This window comes from Erythrolamprus reginae, chromosome 13 (genome assembly GCF_031021105.1).
Source record: "Erythrolamprus reginae isolate rEryReg1 chromosome 13, rEryReg1.hap1, whole genome shotgun sequence".
Classification (NCBI taxonomy): domain Eukaryota; kingdom Metazoa; phylum Chordata; class Lepidosauria; order Squamata; family Dipsadidae; genus Erythrolamprus; species Erythrolamprus reginae.
The window spans coordinates 13,137,658-13,155,993 of NC_091962.1; the positions used below are offsets into that span (position 1 = coordinate 13,137,658).

General features: G+C 44.2%; 1 protein-coding gene and 1 long non-coding RNA gene across 3 annotated transcripts; one reads left to right on the forward strand and one right to left on the reverse strand.

Annotated features, from left to right (window-relative positions):
- Positions 1 to 1,378: 1,378 nt before the first annotated feature.
- On the reverse strand, positions 1,379 to 3,140 carry LOC139175471 (high affinity immunoglobulin epsilon receptor subunit gamma-like). The gene is made up of 3 exons (XM_070766596.1): positions 3,131 to 3,140; positions 2,868 to 2,959; positions 1,379 to 1,706 (listed from the first exon to the last, which is right to left on the reverse strand). The coding sequence occupies exons 1-3, from the start codon at positions 3,138 to 3,140 to the stop codon at positions 1,608 to 1,610; spliced, it is 201 nt and encodes a 66-aa protein (XP_070622697.1). The 3' UTR covers positions 1,379 to 1,607.
- Positions 3,141 to 7,078: 3,938 nt separating this feature from the next.
- Positions 7,079 to 17,181, forward strand: LOC139175173 (uncharacterized). Of its 2 annotated transcripts, none has more exons than XR_011560489.1 (3): positions 7,079 to 7,163; positions 7,257 to 7,369; positions 17,127 to 17,181. It is a non-coding gene; the product is annotated as an uncharacterized lncRNA (long non-coding RNA). The 2 variants fall into 2 exon arrangements; XR_011560488.1 differs by lacking the exons at positions 7,079 to 7,163; positions 7,257 to 7,369 and adding exons at positions 15,012 to 15,624; positions 15,715 to 15,840 and having other exon boundaries at positions 17,127 to 17,166.
- The last annotated feature ends 1,155 nt before the right edge of the window (positions 17,182 to 18,336 follow it).

Here is an 18,336-nt window from a genome sequence, read left to right on the forward strand (position 1 = left end):
ATGGTAGAACAAGAAGCAATGGGTGGAAATTAAACAAGGAGAGAAGCAACTTAGAACTAAGGAGAAAAAAATTTCATGACAGTGAGAATTATTCCATTCCATTCCATATATTCTATTCTATATTCTATTCCTATTCTATATTCTATTCTATGCAATATTCTATTCTATTCTACTATTCTATTCTTATTCTATTCCAAAATTCTATGCCATTCTAACCTCTCTCTAAATGAAAGCCACAACTGTTGAGTGGATCACATCTTTCAATCCTGGGCCATTTAAATTGGTGAAGGGAAACTTAATCCAAAGCACTGATTCGGTGGGTTGTTCATTAAAACAGTTTATTATACAGCTGGCCGCAACTGTGTTAAAACCGACAAAATATTTATTTACATATTACATCTGCATTTATTAAAACAATGTATACAGCTGCCCTTTTCACAGTCCAGGCAGCTTACAAGATCAAAAATCACAGCAGAAAGAAAACCTGAATCCCACCGTGACTCTAATGCATCCAAGAAAGATAAATTCCCCCCATTTTCAATTGGTGGAAGGAAGCTGTGTTAGTTCACAGAGAGTCCTCGATTTACAGCCATTCCTTTAGTGACTGTTTGAAGTCACTAAATGATTTGGGACAGGTGTTCACACTTGAAATCCTTGCAGGATCTCTGTGGCCCCATGAATTAAATTAGGGTGCCTGGGAACTGGCATTATTGATTACGGATGTAGCATTTCTTAAACAAATCTGACAAGGAAAGTGATAAAATGGGGCCAAACCTCACATAACGAATGTCTCAATAACAGGAAGGAAAGAGGGAGGGAGGGAGGGAGGAATGAAATGGTAGAAAAGATAGAGTATGATAGAGAATATGGATGAACAGACGGATATACAGATGATGGAGGGAGGGAGGGTGAGTGGAATGGATGGAGAGAGAGAGAGATGAATGATAGATGAGTGATGACAGATTAGATAGATAGATAGATAGATAGATAGATAAGATAGATAGATAGATAGATAGATAGATAGATAGATAGATAGATAGATGGATAGATAGATATTAATGGATGAATGAACAGATGGACAGATGACAGATATTCAGATGATGGGTGGATGTTGTTAGGTGGTGGGTGCACCTTCACAGGGCACTGTTTTATGTTGTATGATGTGCAGTCTGTGTGTGTAACATTTAAAAAACCAATTTAAAAAATTATTTTTTTAGAAAAAATCCAGTCCAATGCAATTTAAATAATTTCCTTGCTCCAAAATTTTGAATGAAAGGCAAGGAAGTTCTGGGCTCCATTGGCGGTCGTAAGTCGAGGATTAGCAAAAACAGCCCCCACCCCCCACCCCAAAATAAACCCTAACGCAACTCAAGGGGATTTGGGTAGCTTCAGTAGAATTCCAAGGCGCCCAAATTTGTGAGCCTCCTCCCTTTTGCATTGACAAAAAATGAATATTTTAGAAGAAGACGTGGAGATTTCTGAAAAGAATCGCTACCCCAAAGTTCCTTCTGATTTTTGGTTTCCCCCTCCTCCCACCGATGACAAATTAGGCAAAGGTCAGAGGCCAGGACGGTTCTATCCAGAAGTCAGGCGATGAAGCCAAATATTTATTCCTCCGAGGAGGTCTTCCTGGGAGGGAGCCCTTCCGGGGGTGCCTTTGAAGCTTCTAGCGTGCTGTAGTGGTCCATCTCTTGAACCTCCAGGCCCTGGAAGGAGAGAAAACACCCCCGGGGGAGCTCAAGAGCCTTGGAATCACTTAAGTGTCACTTTGAAGTGTCACTAACTAACATTAAAATGAAATGGCATTGCGTAACAGCTGTCACAAGGGTTGCCATCTGCAATATACACAATGCGCATTATATATTTATCTACCTTATCTCTTCTACCCTGCTCTGTCTATATCTATTTTCCTACTCTATCTATGATCTCTCTGTCTGTCTATCAATCTATCGATATCTGTCATCTCTCTCTCTATTATCTATATTTATCAATCTACTATCTATCTATCCTTCATCCATCCATCTATCTACCATCTATCTATCTACATACAAATCTAATAAATTAATCTGGGTCAAATGAGGACCCAGATTGTTGGGGCCAAGAGGCTGGTTCTGTAAACCGCTTAGCGAGGGCTGTCAAAGAACTATGACGCGGTCTATAAGTCTAAAGGCTATTGCTATTGTTGTGTTACCTTCTCTAGTCCATTGCCCAGGCTCCACTCCGTAAAGGATTAGGGGCCGTTTAAATAAAGATGAATAAAGAGATTGATAGACAATTGGTTGGTTATGACGTTTAAAGCCCTACATAGCATTGAACCAGAGTACCTCCGGAACCGCCTGCTACCACACGAATCCCAGCGACCGATAAGGTCCCACAGAGTGGGCCTTCTCCGGGTCCCGTCGACTAAACAATGTCGTCTGGCGGGCCCCAGGGGAAGAGCCTTCTCTGTGGCGGCCCTGGCCCTCTGGAATCAACTCCCCCCCCCCGGAGATTAGAACTGCTCCCACCCTCCTTGTCTTCCGTAACCTACTCAAGACCCACCTATACCGCCAGTCATGGGGGATTTGAGACATCTTTCCCCCAGGCTCTTTATAATTTATGTTTGGTATGTATGTGTTGACTGGTTTTAATATGATAGGGTTTTAGTTATTTCTTTTAATATTATATTGTTTTTGCCACTAGTGTATAATATTGTTTTTATCATTGTTGTGAGCCGCCCCGAGTCTTTGGAGAGGGCGGCATACAAATCTAATAAATTATTATTATTATTATTATTATTATTATTATTAATTACAAAAATTCCATCGATCGTGTCTGGATTTCAGGATCAAGGCATCTAATTTTGGGGGTTCCCCCAAAACGCTCACCTTAAGTCGGCAGTAGAGGACGGTCAGCACCATCCCGTAGAGGAACAGAATCCCATCCAAAACGTAGCATAGCTGTGGTTCTTCTAAAGCTTCTGCAAACACAAAGAGTCCAGAGATTAATTAAAGTAGACAAATAAGCAGAGGTAGCCCTCAATTTGCAACTGTTCATTTAGTGACCACTCAGAGTTACGATGATGATGTGAGTTGTGTTGGCCACCTTTAAGCCCGTCACATGACCCTTAAGCCACACACACCGGTCCCACCTGGTCCCATGGCCAGAAAGCCACACCCATAAAATAAGCTACACCCACAGTGTGGTAGTAAAAAATATTGCAGCCTTTCACTGCAGGGGAAGGAAAGACTTCCTGTAACAGAGAAAGGAGGAAACAGTTTCAAATCTGTGTCAATTTATTTTACCTCCAGGAGGCTAAGACATGGTGTATCAAAAATTTCTCCATTTGTATCATTTAAGCAGAATTATTAAAAAGCAAAGCAAAGAAAACCAGTCCTGGATTATTATAATATTTTTCTTCAAAGGAATCTTGGGAAATCCAATATTTGCACAAAACAATAAAAAAACAAGAGATTGTAACATGGGGAGGGGGGGTGCAAGCAAAACACAAAAACACACTAAAAAATGGCCTTGAATTTTAGATGGGGAGGATCCAACATCTATTGGAAGAGAGGTCATCCCCTTCAGCCCCCACCGTGAAAAATTGGTTAATGGGATCGAAAGTCCAAAGCATTTCCTATAGTGTATAAAAATTATACTTTTTAAAAATTAAATTTCCAGATTTTCTTTAAACAATGAGTACTTTGAGGGTGGGGCAACCTGTTGCAAGAAGGGAGGATCCCTATCAACACCCCCACCCTGGAAGTGGCTGATGGGACTTGTAATTCAAAGCATCCCCAATACAAGGTAGCCCTTGACCACAACTGAGCCCAAAATCTACATGGCTGAGTGAAACTTTTCTTAAGTGAGCTCTTCCCCATTTTGTGACCTTTCTTGCCACTGTTGTTAGGTGAATCACTGTAGTTGTTAAGTAAGTAGCATGGCTGTTAAAGTGAATTTGGCTTCCTCATTGACTTTGATTGGCAGAAGGCTGCAAAATGGGATCACGTGATCCCTGTACACTACAATCGTCATAAATATGAATCAGTGTCCAAGCGTCTGAATCTCGATCACGGGGATGCTACGTGTGAAAAATCATAAGTCACTTTTTCTATGCCATTATAACTTTGAATGGTCATTAAATAATAATAATGATAATAAGAATAAGAATAATAATTAGGTCCCACAGAGTTGGCCTTCTCCAGGTCCCGTTGACTAAACAATGTCGTTTGGCGGGATCCAGGAGAAGAGCCAAGAGCCTTCTCTGTGGCGGCCCCAACCCTCTGGAATCAGCTCCCCCCGGAGATTAGAACTGCCCCCACCCTCCTTGCCTTTCGTAAAGTTCTTAAGACCCATCTCTGCTGTCAGGCATGGGGGAACTGAGACATCACCCCCGGGCCTATATAGTTTATGCATGGTATGTTTTTGTGTATGTTTGTTTTTAATAATGGGGTTTTTAGTGTTTTTAAAATTATGAGATTTGTTCTTACATTGTTCTTGTTATTGTTGTGAGCCACCCCGAGTCTATGGAGAGGGGTGGCATAGAAATCTAATAAATAATAATATTTATTATTATTATTATTATTATTATTATTATTATTATTATTATTTATTAGATTTTTATGAATAATAATAATAATTATTATTATTATTATTATTATTTATTAGATTTGTATGCTGCCCCTCTCCACAGACTCGGGGTAGCTCACAACAATAATAATAACAATGTGCAGTGTAATAAATCTAATATTTAAAAGAAAGTATCTAAAGCCCGTTATTTAAAAACCATACATCGCAAACAGACCGTACATTAAAACTATACAAGCCTGGGGGAGATGTCTCAATTCCCCCATGCCTGGCGACACAGGTGGGTCTTAAGCAATTTACGAAAAACAACTGTTATGAACTGTTATAAGTGGAGGGCTGCCTGTATAAGCCCAAATCTCCCTCTGATCTCTTAGTCCTCTGCAAAAATAATAAGAGATAATTTTAAAACTGGATATTTGTAGTGTGGTAGGGTGGGAAGGCAGCCTCCAACAGAAAAAAAAACAAAGCAAAAGGGGTGATTGCTGGCTGGTTACACCATGAATATCTATCTATCTATCTATCTATCTATCTATCTATCTATCTATCTATCTATCTTCTATTGGATTGATCTGCCGCCCCTCTCTGAGGACTGGAGTGGTTTGCAACATATAAAATCTATATGAAATCTTTGAGACTAATTGTAAGAAATCCTATGAAAAAGTCTTGTTGTTAATTGGAAAATAAACAGATAATAAGACAGAATTTGAAGGAAACAATAAAAGTTTATTCTTAAAGGAGAACAGGTCCATAAAAACAATGGAGCAACACTATTTGACTATAGACTCTACAGTATATCAAATAAAGTTGTTTGGGAACAATCTACTCATAGAAACATAGAAGACTGACCGCAGAAAAAGAACTCATGGTCCATCTAGTCTTCCCTTATACTATTTCCTGTATTTTATCTTAGGATGGATCTATGTTTATCCCAGGCGTATTTAAATTCAGTGACTGTGGATTTACCAACCACCTCTGCTGGAAGTTTGTTCCAAGCATCTACTACTCTTTCAGTAAAATATTTTCTCATGTTGCTTTTGATCTTTCCCCCAACTAACTTCAGATTGTGTCCCCCTTGTTCTTGTGTTCACTTTCCTAATATAAACACTTCCCTCCTGAACCTTATTTAACCCTTTAACATATTTAAATGTTTCTCACATATATAACATATTTAAATGTTTCTCTTTAACATATTTAAATCTTACTCAAACATTATTTATAAGATTGACTGATTGCAGAAGATACAGAAGAAGAACAGATATTATTATTATATGCCCACAAGATCATATGCTGCAACATCCTGCCTGTCAACAACTACTTCAGCTTCAACCACAACAACACAAGAGCACACAACAGGTTCAAACTTAATATCAACTGCTCCAAACTTGCCTGTAAAAAATATGACTTTAGCAATCGAGTTGTTGAAGCATGGAACTCATGACCAGACTCCGTGGTGTCAACCCCAACATTTTTCCCTTAGACTCTCCACGGTTGACTTCTCGAGATTCCTTAGAGGTCAGTAAGGGGCGAGCATAAGTGCACTAGTGTGCCTTCTGTCCCCTGTCTAATTGTCTCTCCTATATTTTATATATCTTTTCTCCCATCCATATATCCTTCCTCTACTCTTCATTGATGTATTCTATTCTCATATATTTTCTTCTATCCCTTCCCCGATATTTACTACTACACGTTTTTATTCTCCTTAACTTTCAATTTGTATTGGACAAAATAAATAAATAAAAATAAAATAAATAAATTTAACAAAACAGAGGCCAAGAATACCATGTACGTATTCAAAATGGACAATGGTGTGTTTGTGTGATGTATGGAGATGATACATATAGATAAAATATATAGATTAGATATAGATGTGCATGTAGATGGATGGATGATTGGATGGATGGATAATGGAAGATAAATCAATAGGTAGGTACGGTAGGTAGGTAGGTAGGTAGGTAGGTAAATTGTGAGAGCAGGCAACACAATTTCATTTTTAATATGGGCCAATGTGCCCACAGTAAAAAGGGAGAATAAAGGTTCCCTTATCTATCTTATTTTATTTTACAAACTGACACACACAAACAGGGGGCTCAGATTGATTTCCAAGGCACCAAAAGGCCAGAGAAGGAATAATGGATGGAAGCTGACCAAGGAGAGATTATTCAACCTGGAAATAATTAGGAACTTTCTGAGGGTGAAAGAGATCAACCAGTGCAGCAGAAGCTGCCTATGGAAGTCCTGGGAGATTGGGATGGACATTTGTCTGAAATGGTGCAGGGACTCCTGCTTGAACGGGGTTGGACTAGATGACCCACAAGGTCCCTTGCAGCTGTCTCGCGGCAAGCTAATTTAAAGCTCTGCCCAGTCGGCGTGCTCCTGTCAATCACCCTTACGTGTGAGCCCACCAAGAGCTCCGCGCCTTTCCCGCCAAGCGCTCTCCGACCGGCGATTGGCTGCTTTGGAAAACCTGCCCCTCGGATTGGCTGCGCCCCCTCCCCCTTCTCCTCCGATGGGCGGGACACTTTAAAAAACGTCGCTGGCTCCCGAGGCTGAGCTAAAACAAGCCTATTAAAAAGCCAGCTGCGTGTCCATCCTGCGAGGTAGACCAGGGAAGAAACACCACCATATGTCATTTGATTTTATGCTGTGGCTACATTAGACAAACCTTGCAAATCCCCCCTTTTCTATTACAGCCCAAGAAATTAAGGCTCTGTCGGAAGAGGGCGCTGCGACCCCTCTCTCCCCACGGCGCCTCTGGAGCCGAACGCAGTTTTTAGACCGCGACAGGTGCCTCTTGCGCGCTGAGGTAATCCTACTAATCCCTTTTTATCATTACTATTGTTTCGACTCCTACCCTCAAAACGTCGCTACAGAGTACTGCACACCAAGACAACTAGACACAAGAACAGTTCTTTTCCAAACGCCATCACTCTACTAAACAAATAATTCCCTCAAAACTGTCAGACTTTCTACTAAATCTGCACTTCTATTCTACTAGTTTTTCTCATCATTTCTATCACCCATTTCCTCCCATGTTGACTGTATGACTGTAACTTGTTGCGTATATCCTAAGATTTTTATTAATATTGCTTCTTCATTGCTTATGACAATCATTGCTTATGACAATCATTAAGTGTTGTACCACATGATTCTTGACAAATGTATATTTTATTTTATGTACGTTGAGAGCATATGCACCAAGACAAATTCCTTGTGTGTCCAATCACACTTGGCCAATAAAATTCTATTCTATTCTATTCTACTTATCAAATGTTTAATATGTTAAAATAAAAAAATATTTTGAGGCTCTTAGACGTTGTGGGTCGCTGAGGGGAGCTAACGCATATAGCCCATTCTCGGGGATAGTAATTTTAGTCTATTCTCGGAGTAAAAACAGCACTTGAGGTAATTTTAGTCGATTCTCGGGGAGTAAGGAAGGCAACTCCGCTAATTTTAATAAGTAATTTTAAGAAGTAATTTTTTACCAGGACGTGTATTTCCTCAGGAGTAAAACACCAGTGGTTTTTGAGGAAACACCTCAAGGGCGTTTTATTTAAAGGGGTCCCAATACCTATGGGGAATGGCCACAGTCCCACGAAGTGGGTTTCCCCCAGGGAAATGGGGCAAATTTCTATTTTATTTATTTATTTATTCATTTGTCCAATACACAAATACATAGGAAGAAAAATAGACATCTGGTAATATATATAAGGGTAAAAGTGAACTTAGAGGAGAGGATACATGAAAGGAAGAGAATATATATGATAGGTGAAAGAAAGGAAAGAGAAATTTCAAGCTCCCAAATAATTTTAACCAAGGCTGGAGTTTTTAGGAGTAAAATATAGATGGAGTCTGGGGTAATTTCAGCTGTGTTCTATTCAAAGGAGCAAACCAGACCGGTTGGAGTTAAAAGGAGTTTAAAAGGAGGAATAAAATGAAATTTTAGCCAGGTGCAGTTAAAGGGGTAAATTACCACCGGTGCAAAATATAAGGGTTAAAATTGGCTTCAAGGTTAAATTGCTTCAGTGCCTGCAGCTATCCTTATGCTTTCTTGAATAAAGTTCAACTGTCTTGGACTGAGGAAAGAAATTTTAGCCCAAGTTTGAAGTTCTTTTAAAAAAGAAAAACATGTAGAGGACTAGCTACTTCAAGTAATTAAAGGTGGCAAGGTGAACTAAAGTTGCTTCAGGTTTATGAGTTGGCCTTGGTTTCTTGAAAAAAAGTCAAATCTTGAGGCTTGGGGTAAATATTTAGCCAATGTTTAATTTCTTAGAGTAATATACTGGTGGAAGCTAAGGTAACTTAGCCAGGTTAAATAATTAAATTAAGTCATAGTTAAAAATAGCTTTAATTTCACCCCTGCTCTAAAGGTAAAAAATGACCTTAGGTAAAAATGACCTTGCTTTGATAGGTGAAAGAAAGGAAAGAGAAATTTCAAGGTCCCAAATAATTTTAACCAAGGCTGGAGTTTTTAGGAGTAAAATATAGATGGAGTCTGGGGTCATCTCAGCTGTGTTCTATTCAAAGGACCAAACCAGACCATTGAGAGTTAAAAGGAGAGGAATAAAACGAAATTTTAGCCAGATGCAGTTAAGGGGGCTAAATTACCACAGGTGTATAATATAAGAGTTAAAATTGACTTCAAGGTTTAATTGCTTCACTGCCTGCAGCTCTCCTTATGCTTTCTTGAATAAAGTTCAACTGTCTTGGACTGAGGAAAGAAATTTTAGCCCAGGTTGAAGTTCTTTAAAAAAAATATGTAGAGGAATAGCTACTTCAATCAATTAAAGGTGGAACGGTGAACTAAAATAGCTTCAGGTTTATGAGTTGGCCTTGATTTCTTGAAAGAAAGTCCAATCTTGAGGCTTGGGGTAAATTTTTAGCCAAAGTTTAATTTCTTAGAGTAATCCATTTGGTGGAAGCTAAGGTAACTTAGCCAGGTTAAATAATTAAATTAAATAATCTAATTATTAAATAATGCCAGGTCCTGTTGAAAGGACCAAACCATCACAGGGGAGTCATAATTAAAAATAGCTTCAATTTCACCCCTGCTCTAAAGGTAAAAATGACCTTAGATAAAAATGACCTTGCTTTCAGGAATAAAGTGATTTTTGGGGGGGATCAGGTAATTTTAGTCAAGGCTCAGATTTATTTGGCCAAATAAAGTAGTATTTAAACATATGGAGGACTAGCTAATTCAAGTAAAGGGAAGAGTTAAATTACTACAAGTCCAGGAGCTGACCCTTCCTTTTCAGAAATTAAAGCCAATTCTTGGGATTGAAGTAATTCTAGCCAAGGTTCAATTCCTTAAACAAAGCATGTAGAGGACTAACTACTTAAAGGAACTAAAGGCAAAAGTTACCTAAAATTAAGTCATGTCCAGGAGGTGATTTGACTTTCTTGCAGGAATTCTCGGGGGAATTTTAGGGATGCCTTCCTCTTCCTGCAGAGTGACAGAAACTCCTGGAGCTGGAGATCACATATTTGGGAACAGTAAAAACCAGGGGTCTGAAATATTCTCAAGGACCCAAGATTCAAATTCATCCCATCTTGCCTTCTTTCACTCCTGGGAGCATAAAAGCACCTTTGTAAAATCCGTGAATTGGTTTTCTAGTTTCTGAACATCAGGTGGTCATTTGGTGATGTTGACTTTTTATTATTCGTATTTCAAAGGCCCTCTACCTGATGGGAATCACAAAAGACAAGCAGTCGAAGACATCAATGGTAGACCAGTTTTAATTCACTTTCCAATGTTGTATTTAACCAAAAGGCCTGACACGTACTATTGGCAACACGTGGTTTATTAGTGCAACATGTGGTTTAGGTGGTTTAGTGAAGGTTTGTTTTGGGGTGGAGGTTAAAAATTAATGGTGGTTAAAAATGTAACAAAAGTACCTAAAAGATATAAACAGTTTTTGTTGTGACATCATTTTAGCTATTGGCTGCGGTAGAACCAGAGGGGCAGCGTAGAAATGGCGGTGATGGCCAGTGTTCCCTCTAAGCTGCTCGGCGGCGCACCCAACAACGAACTGCCCCACGGAGTTTCCCAACGCTGCGCAGTGATGCCTGAGCTGCCAGGCAAAAGGACCACCGCGGTTGGAGTGCCGGGTCTGCGGAAGAACGGGGAAGCGACCAGGGTGGGCGAGAGGGACGAAGGAAGCCCCCTTTACCTGCATGCAACTAAAAAGAGGGATTTACTCTCTCTCTCTCCCCCTCTCTCACACGCATGTAGACACACACTCAGGGCCACACAAGGGTTCTCTTCCCTCCCGCCTCCTTCCAGGAGTCTCCAACTTCGCAGCCGCCGCTGCTCCTCGCCTCTCCTGCCCCGGGAGTGGAGCCAGGCGCCGTTTCTCCCCACCCGCCGGTTGCAACCAGTGGTCTCCGATCCACCCCTCCCAAGACCGGCTTCCCCGCCTCAGCGCCCACCCACCCGCCTTGCAGAATCTGCGGTGGGGAAGTGCCAAGAGAGGCTCCCCCTGTAGCCGTTCTCTCTCCTCGGTGGGGGCGCCACTGCCTCTGGAGCCACAGCCCCCACGTGGCCCGGGAAGGAAGAGGCACAGAGAGCCCCTGCCAGCCATCCCCACAGCCCCCTTGGGAGGAAGCCCATCCAGGCACTAGGCTGGCTGTTGTACTCTGACCGGCTTCACAGAGAAGAAAAGAGAGGAAGGAACGAAGAGAGAGAAAGAGAGAAAGAAAGGGAGGGAGGAAGAGAGAGAGAAAGGGAGGGAGAGAGAAAGGGAGGAAGCGAGAGGGGGAAAGAAAGCAATCAAGAGGGAGGGAAGAAGGAAGGGAGAAAGAGGAAGGAAGAGAGAGAAAGAGAGAGGAAGGGAGAAAGAGAGAAAAAGGCCATTGCCTGTCTCATTCAATCCCTGGAGACTCACCCTGCACAGCTTAGAACCAGAACAAAATCTCCAACGGCCCATTTTAATGGTAGATGTGGCTGTTGGGAGAATTATAGATTTTATAGGGTTTTTGCCTGGCGTAATTTGGCCATGGCGCTGGTTCTTAGAACCAGAACAAATTCCTCAATGGCCCATTTTAATGATAGGTGAGGCTGTTTGGAGAATTATAGATTTTATAGGGTTTTTGCCTGGCATAATTTGGCCATGGCGATGGTTCTTAGAACCAGAACAAAATCTCCAACGGCCCATTTTAATGGTAAATATGGCTGTTTGGAGAATTATAGATTTTATAGGGTTTTTGCCTGGCGTAATTTGGCCATGGCGCTGGTTCTTAGAACCAGAACAAATTCCTCAATGTCCCATTTTAATGATAGGTGAGGCTGTTGGAGAATTATAGATTTTATAGGGGTTTTGACTGGCATAATTTGGAGGAGAAGAGAGAGAGAGAAAGGGAAAGAGGGAGGGAGGAAGAGAGAGGGAGAAAGGGAGGGAGAGAGAAGGAAAGAAAGAGAGGGAGTGAGGTAGGTAGGGAGAGAGAGAGAAAGAAAGAAAGATAAAGAGAGGGAGGAAAGAAGGGAGAAAGAGAGAGAAAAGAGGAAGAAAGAGAGAGAAAGACAGGGAGGAAGAAAGAGAGAAAAAGGCCGTTGCCTGTCTCATTCAATCCCTGGAGACTCACCCTGCACAGCTTAGAACCAGAACAAAATCTCCAACGGCCCATTTTAATGATAGGTGAGGCTGTTTGGAGAATTATAGATTTTATAGGGTTTTTGCCTGGCATAATTTGGCCATGGTGCTGGTTCTTAGAACCAGAACAAAATCTCCAACGGCCCATTTTAATGGTAGATGTGGCTGTTTGGAGAATTATAGATTTTATAGGGTTTTTGCCTGGCATAATTTGGCCATGGCGATGGTTCTTAGAACCAGAACAAAATCTCCAAGGGCCCATTTTAATGGTAGATGTGGCTGTTTGGAGAATTATAGATTTGATAGGGTTTTTGCCTGGCATAATTTGGCCATGGCGATGGTTCTTAGAACCAGAACAAATTCATCAATGGCCCATTTTAATGATAGGTGAGGCTGTTGGAGAATTATAGATTTTATAGGGGTTTTGAGTGGCATAATTTGGAGGAGAAGAGAGAGAGAGAAAGGGAAAGAGGGTGGGAGGAAGAGAGAGGGAGAAAGGGAGGGAGAGAGAAGGAAAGGAAGAGAGGGAGTGAGGTAGGTGGGGAGAGAGAGAGAAAGAAAGATAGAGAGGGAGGAAAGAAGGGAGAAAGAGAGAGAAAAGAGGAAGAAAGATAGAGAAAGACAGGGAGGAAGAGAGAAGAAGGCCGTTGCTTGTCTCATTCAATCCCTGGAGACTCGCCCTGCACAGCTTCTCTGGGGCTCCACTGGGTGACCCTTTCAGCCCCTGAGAGAGCAGTGAGGGCGAATCACGCGAAGGACACAGCTGCCAGTCTCCTCCAGTCCCCGAGGACCCCCTCACTGTGGACCCCCTCCCTCCCACCTTCTCTTTCGTGGAAAGAATGCCGGTACCTCTCAGACCTGTTTCCTTAGTGTTCTCTGAGCTTGGTAGTTTCCTTTGCAGATGTTTTTATTAGGGACTATTCGGTGCTAGGAGAGAGTTGGGTTTATTCTCACCTTGTGTTCAAGTGGCTTGCAGGGTCAGTGTGGTTGAAAATGGTCTGGAGAGGAGTTGGACTGCTTGTTGATTCGGACGTTGTTCACTCTTGGTCTGTGTGTCTGATACTGACCTTGGGAGTGAATCTATGCGCATAGAGGTGTTGATTGCTGGTGAGGAGGCGTTTGGTTGTTTTTTGATTCTGGCATTCTTTCCACGAAAGAGAAGGGGGGAGGGAGGGGGTCCACCGTGAGGGGGTCCTCAGGGACTGGAGGAGGCTGGCAGCTGTGTCCTTCGGGTGATTCGCCCTCACTGCTCTCTCAGGGGCTGAAAGGGTCACCCAGTGGAAGCCCAGAGAAGCTTAGTGTGAGTCTACAGGGATTGAATGAGACAGGGAACAGCCTTTTTCTCTCTTTCTCTCTTCCTTCCTTCCTCCCTTTCTTTCTCTCCCTCCCTTTCTCTCTCTCTCTTCCTCCCTCCCCTCCTCTCTCTCCCTCCCTTTCTCTCTCTTTCTCCCTCTCCCTCCCTTTCTTTCTCTCTCTCTCTCTCTTCCATCCTTCCTCTCTTTTCTTCTCTGTGAAGCCGGTCAGAGTACAACAGCCTGCCAAGTTCCTGGATGGGCTTCCTCCCAGGGGGGCTGCGGGGATGGCGGGTGGGGGCTCTCTGTGCCTCCTCCTTCCCAGGCCACGTGGAGGCCGCAGCTCCAGAGACTGCGGCACCCCCACCGAGGAGAGAGAGCGGCTACAGGGAGACCCTCTCCTGGCACCTCCCCACCGCAGACTCTGCAAGGCAGGCGGGCGGGCACTGTGGCAGGGAAGCCGGTCTTGGGAGGGGCGGATCGGACACCACCGGTTGCAACCAGCAGGCGGGGAGAAACGGCGCGCGGCTCCACTCCCGGGGCAGGAGAGGCGAGGAGCAGCGGTGGCTGCGAAGTTGGAGACTCTTGGAAGGAGGCGGGAGGGAAGAGAACCCTTGTGTGGCCCTGAGTGTGTGTCTATGTGTGCGTGAGAGACAGGGAGAGAGAGACAGTAAATCCCCCCTTTGACTTGCCTGCAGGTAAAGGGGGATTTCTTTGCCCCTCTCGCCCACCTTAGTCGCTCCCCCACTCTTCCACAGACCCGGCACTCCGACCGCGGCAGTCCTCCTGCCTGGCAACTCAGGCATCACTGCACAGCGTTGGGAAACTCCGCGGGGCAGTTCGTTGTTGGGTGTTCGTTTTTGCCTGGCATAATTTGGCCATGGCGTTGGTTCTTAGAACCAGACAGAAAACCCCAATGGCGCACAAGGACAATTGTTTGCAGTTACATTTTTATGGCCACCATAGCCTGAGGTGTCCTGGGCCTTCTTTCTCATTCTGTGGTTCTGTGCCAGCACTTGCAGCCTGGCAATGGTTAGCTGTCCTTCCTCTCTGCTACGTGATCACAGCCAATTCACCCAGCGAGACTTTCTTCTGGCTAATTTGGTAGAGCAGGAGAATTGAACGCCAGTCAATCCCTGTGCCCTGGGATTGGCCCTCTGCCTTCTCAGTGGATGGCTGTGGCCTTGGACACCGGAGAGGCGGGACACAGAGCGATGGGATCTGGAAAACCTCACCCGTGTTGGTCTGGCATCATGCTTCTGCCATGGCTGCCATGTCCTTTGCATTTATCCCCACTTCCCATGATGCAGGCCACCTTGCCCCCACCCTCAAGGTCTCCTGCCATGGGCTGGTGGCATTTCGGGGTTCATGCAAAGTGCATGGCAGTGAAGGGAGAAGCGTGTGTGCCGGACCCCCACATGGGCCTTTCCAGACCCTGACGCTCTGTCCCCTGCCTCTCTGGTGTCCGAGGCCTCTACCATCCTTTGAGAAGGCAGAGAACCATCCCTCGGTGCAGGTATTGGCTGGCATTTAGTTTTGCTCCCCTACAAATGGGCCATTATTAACTCTGCCTGGTTATTGGCTGTGACCATGCAGCTGGCTGGGAGGTGGGAGGATGGTGGACCCCAGTGACCAGGGATGGACCGCTGACAGAAGACCAGAATGAATGCCCAAGCTCGGTCAGCCCTGCGATGGGGGGCGCAGGGCTGTAGCGAGTGCAAAAATATCTCTGTGATCAATTGTCCCTTCTGGCCTTTGTAGGGCAGTTGGTCAAGTCCTTAGTGGTTTGGCCATGGCAAATTCTGTGTAAATGTAAGAGCCTGCATAAGCAGGGTGGAAATTGTGTTGCCGCCCCCCCACAATAAATGCAAAACACACATACACAAATCACCCATGTAAGGAAAGCCGAGGGGCCCCTGAACTACCCCACCCCAGTTTCCCACTCACAACCCCAGTATAAAAAATAAACAGCTGCAAATCAGCCCTGCCAGGTAGACCAGGGAAAACACAACCAGGTAAGCTACAGTAGAAATACTTTATTGTGAAGCTATTGCAAAAATACAGCCCTTATTTAAGAGCTGCCTCATTTAGTCCCCATTCAAAGTGTCTTTGCCTCCAATCTCCACCCTGAGAACCTTCCGAGGTCTGAAGCACAAAGAAAATCTGAAGTCGGATCAATGGTGAGTTTCAAACATTTTTACTACCGGTTCTGTGGGCGTGGCTTGGTGGGCGTGGCAGCAGGTAACATCTCCACCCTCTTCCCACTCCAGGGGAAGGTTCCTGCAACGTCCCCATTTGAGCTGGGCCTCGGGAGGCAGAGAACGTCTCTTGAACTCAAGACAGCCAAGCCTACAGAAAAGACCCTTCTGGTGGCTCTTCAAGCATTTCAGAAACTGGTGGGTATTGTGGGTGGCCTCCTGGAGAAGGACCACTGGTGGCTTTGTACAGTCTTTGTCGTCTTCAGAAAGGAAAGACAAATTTCTAGGTCCCAAATAATTTTAACCAAGGCTGGAGTTTTTAGGAGTAAAATATGGATGGAGTCTGGGGTAATTTCAGCTGTGTTCTATTCAAAGGACCAAGCCAGACCGGTGGGAGTTAAAAGGAGCTTAAAAGGAGGAATAAAATGAAATTTTAGCCAGCTGCAGTTAAAGGGGTAAATTACCACAGGTGCAAAATATAAGGGTTAAAATTGGCTTCAAGGCTAAATTGCTTCAATGCCTGCAGCTCTCCTTATGCTTTCTTGAGTAAAGTTCAACTGTCTGGGACTCAGGAAAGAAATTTTAGCCCAGGTTGAAGTTCTTTAAAAAGACATGTAGGGGACTAGAAACTTCAAGTAATTAAAGGTGGAAAGTAAAATTTCTTCAGGTCTATGAGTTGGCCTTGCTTTCTTGAAAGAAAGTCAAATCTTTAGGCTTGGGGTAAATTTTTAGCCAACGTTTAATTTCTTAGAGTAATATACTGGTGGAAGCTAAGGTAACTTAGCCAGGTTAAATAATTAAATTAAATTATTTAATTAAATAATGCCAGGTCACAGGGAAGTCATAGTTAAAAATAGCTTTAATTTCACCCCTGCTCTAAAGGTAAAAATGACCTTAGGTAAAAATGACCTTGCTTTCGGGAAGAAAGTGATTTTTAGGAGGGATCAGGTAATTTTTATCAAGGCTCAGATTAACTTGGCCAAATAAAGTAGTATTTAAACATATGGAGGACTAGCTAATTCAAGTTAAATTACTACAAGTCCAGGAGCTGACCCTTCCTTTTCAGGAATTAAAGCCAATTCTTGGGATTGAAGTAATTCTATCCAAGGTTCAATTCCTTAAACAAAGCACGTAGAGGACTAGCTACTTAAAGGAACTAAAGGCAAAAGTTACCTAAAATTAAGTCATGTCCAGGAGGTGATTTGACTTTCTTGCAGGAATTCTCAGGGGAATTTTAGGGATGCCTTCCTCTTCCTGCAGAGTGACAGAAACTCCTGGAGCTGGAGGTCATATCTTTGGGAACAGAAAAAACCAGGGGTCTGAAATATTCTCAAGGACACAAGATTCAAATTCATTCCATCTTTCCTCCTTTCACTCCTGGGAGCATAAAAGCACCTTTGTAAAATCCGTCAATTGGTTTTCTAGTTTCTGAACATCAGGTGGTCATTTGGTGATGTTGACTTTTTGTTGTTCTTATTTCAAAGGCCCTCTACCTGATGGGAATCACAACAGACAAGCAGTCGAAGACATCAATGGTAGACCAGTTTTAATTCACTTTCCAATGTTGTGTTTAACCAAAAGGCCTGACACGTACTATTGGCAACACGTGGTTTATTACTGCAACATGTGGTTTAGGTGCTTTAGTGAAGGTTTATTTTGGGGGGGAGATTACAAACTAATGGTGGTTAAAAATGTAACAAAAGTACTTAAAAGATATAAACAGTTTTTGTTGTGACATCATTTTAGCTATTGGCTGCGGTAGAACCAGAGGGGCAGCGTAGAAATGGCGGTGATGGCCAGTGTTCCCTCCAAGCTGCTCGGCGGCGCACCCAACAACGAACTGCCCCGCGGAGTTTCCCAACGCTGCGCAGTGATGCCTGAGCTGCCAGGCAGGAGGACCGCCGCGGTTGGAGTGCCGGGTCTGCGGAAGAACGGGGAAGCGACCAAGGTGGGCGAGAAGGACGAAGGAAGCCCCCTTTACCTGCATGCAACTAAAAAGAGGGATTTACTCTCTCTCTCTCCCCCTCTCTCACACGCATGTAGACACACACTCAGGGCCACACAAGGGTTCTCTTCCCTCCCGCCTCCTTCCAAGAGTCTCCAACTTCGCAGCCGCCGCTGCTCCTCGCCTCTCCTGCCCCGGGAGTGGAGCCAGGCGCCGGTTCTCCCCGCCCGCCGGTTGCAACCAGTGGTCTCCGATCCACCCCTCCCAAGACCGGCTTCCCCGCCTCAGCGCCCACCCACCCGCCTTGCAGAATCTGCGGTGGGGAGGTGCCAAGACAGGCTCCCCCTGTAGCCGTTCTCTCTCCTCGGTGGGGGCACCACTGCCTCTGGAGCCACAGCCCCCACGTGGCCCGGGAAGGAAGAGGCACAGAAAGCCCCTGCCAACCATCCGTGCAGCCCCCTTGGGAGGAAGCCCATCCAGGCACTCGGCTGGCTGTTGTACTCTGACCGGCTTCACAGAGAAGAAAAGAGAGGAAGGAACGAAGAGAGAGAAAGAGAGAAAGAAAGGGAGGGAGAGAGAGGGAAAGAGAGAAAGGGAGGGAGAGAGAGAAAGGGAGGGAGGAAGAGAGAGAGAAAGGGAGGGAGAGAGAATGGGAGGGAGGAAGCGAGAGGGGGAAAGAAAGAAAGCAAGAGGGAGGGAAGAAGGAAGGGAGAAAGAGGAAGGAAGAGAGAGAAAGAGGGAGGAAGAGA